This window comes from Penaeus japonicus, unplaced genomic scaffold (assembly GCF_977035675.1).
Source record: "Penaeus japonicus unplaced genomic scaffold, GWHDUDI00000001_assembly GWHDUDI00000040, whole genome shotgun sequence".
In the NCBI taxonomy this organism is placed as follows: Eukaryota; Metazoa; Arthropoda; class Malacostraca; order Decapoda; family Penaeidae; genus Penaeus; species Penaeus japonicus.
In genome coordinates, this window is record NW_028234442.1 from 3,145,077 (window position 1) to 3,147,576 (window position 2,500).

The window sequence follows — 2,500 nt, forward strand, 5'->3', positions numbered from 1 at the left end:
TGTCATCTTTCCACCGACTAGTGGGTTCTGAACCAGTTTCCAAGAGGGTGATGGCAATCCCTTAGTGATCCCTCGTGATAGTATGATGAAAAGACCATGTCCTTCTCTCATTTAGTAGCAAAGATCACACCTGGCAAGCATTGGGCCATTCTTTCAAAATTTGAGACCAAATGGGGTGGCGGTCATGAAGTTTTCACCTAAATTCTCGCAGTTTGACTACTGTGTGTGTAAGGAAATATTTCAATGATAGTATCAAAATATTATTCTAATAAAAAAAATAACAATGATGGACATGTTGACAAAAATCTTACAATACCAGTTATATTGACATGATTATAATCACCTTAATATAATCGCCATCATTATCATCACTGCCATCATCATTATAAACAGCAGCAATGTTACTTATATTGACATCATCAATAAACTTCACTGATGAATAGTATTTATAATTATAGTAATGATAATGATAATTACAGTAATAATGGCATTTATTATTATTTGATAAGAAGAACGATAATGATGATAATGATGCCAATAATAACATTTACATTACGGAGTATGTATGAAGTGTAGTTCAAACATGATTATGAGAGTATCCTATAGTATACAGGGATTTTCCTTTCAGATGTATGACTGTATGGACGAGTTAAGATACAAAAATATATTTCAGCTCTTATTATTCTTTAACTTTCTTTTATATGTATAGCTGTAAGTGTAAAACCATGTTTCCTTCACCCAGGCATAAGTCCATCTCACTTCTGGCTGTCAACGTCAACTGGGACTTACCTATACAATGCTTCTCTCAACACTGATAAGTGGAGCGTCTTCTGTGCTGAAGTTTCCGAACGTGGGAACAGGGTATAGTGGTTTTATTTTTGTTTAATGATGGATTTTTTTTTTTCTTCTATTCTTTTCTTTTTGTCTTTTGTATTTGTTTTGTATTGAGTTTGTTTATGTGTTTGGTTTGTGCCTGGGTCGCTATTTTGAATATTTCTTTATCATCTATTTGTCTGTTACTGGGTTTTTGAGTAGTGTTTTTGTATATATATTTGTTATGTTTTTGCTCATACTGTTAACTGGAAAATCAAATTCAAATGATATAACGTTTATGTATCTGAAGGCCATGCTCATAAACACCCTTTCCGCATTAGGTCCAAGTTGCCCTGCAAGGAGCTAACCTGGCGGCCGTAGCCACGAACGCATCCGAAATGAGCCTGGGAAGGTTCTCAGGCCTATGTCTTGGGTCACCCGAACACCTGATTCCATCTCTGCTCGGCTCTGTCGCCTCCGTGTCTGTCCAGCCTGCAGACAATGTCAGGCTGCGTGACGGCGATACCAACTGTAGCAGACTCGTCAACAGCGGTGCAGCTCTGGGTTTCGACGCGCTGTGGCTGAGCAAAGGGAACGTCGTCGTGCTGGACTACAGTGAGAAGGAACTTTGCATTGATTCTCACCATGACTTAGTTCTCACAGAGCTCGGAGAGTACGAGAGGTCACGAGACCTCTGCAGAGCCCTGGGGGGGAATCTGCCCTTCGAAAAGCAGCTGCTGGAGGAACCCCTGGACATCGACGGGAAGATACCACCCGGCTGCATCACGAACCCAGACCACGTGGGATGGGTGGAGACTGAGAGAGAAGTCCCGTCCGACAACTTGACAGCAGAGTGCCACACCCTGCTGGCCAGCGGTGCCATAGGATCCTTCCCCTGCATCAGTGAGCTCAACTGCAGCGTGTGTAGAGTCCCTGCATGGCTCCGTTACACACTCTACGGTAGCGTGAAGAGCTTTGACAGGTATTACTTCCTCAAGCTCTCGTCCGGAGGGAATTTTTTCTTCGAGGGACTGGAAACTTCCAACATCTCCAAGGAAGAAGGCCACTGGGTACTGAAGTCGCGTCTGCACAGGCGCTGGTGGAGGCTGGAAGGAGATAGGTTGCCAGTAGGACGACACTTGTGGCGCTCAGAGCTCGGGAATGTCACCCTAACCCTCACGGCCTGCTCGCCCTCACACTTTACCACCAACGAGGGCTTCTGCCTGCACCGGAGCCACCGCTGCGACGGCCGCCCCGATACGCCCGACGCCAGCGACGAACTGCAGTGCCGAGAGCGCCTCCTCGACGTCCCCCGCGTGTACGACCGCACGAAGAGCCCTTCCCACGGAGGCAGCCAAAAGGGCGTCATCTACTTCTCCTTCGACTTCTTCCACATCAAGCAGATGAAAACGGAGGAGCGGGTGATCCACATCGACATGAGCCAGCTCCTGATGTGGAGCGACCCGCGCCTCAGGTTTAGGGACATCAGGGACACTCAGCAGTACTTCATGTGCGATAAGATATGGTATCCTTCCGTTGGCTTGATCGAGGGCTTCAACATGGGCGGCGCCATTGACATCAGAGGCTACAATACCGTGTGTTACTTGGACAACTCAGCACGCACGCAGGAGCAGTATGATCTTAAGGACGCTTTCACGGGTAATTATCATTATAACAATAATGGAGA

The 2,500-nt window shown here is 45.9% G+C and overlaps 1 protein-coding gene across 1 annotated transcript in view; it reads left to right on the forward strand.

The window, feature by feature from the left end:
* Positions 1-723: 723 nt before the first annotated feature.
* Positions 724-2,500, forward strand: part of LOC147466849 (uncharacterized) — a 2,795-nt gene continuing 1,018 nt past the window's right edge. The window contains exon 1 of the mRNA XM_086534105.1: positions 724-2,472. Within this exon, the coding sequence (XP_086390231.1) occupies positions 1,212-2,472 (1,261 nt within the window). The 5' untranslated portion in view covers positions 724-1,211. The remainder of the gene's footprint in view (positions 2,473-2,500) is intronic.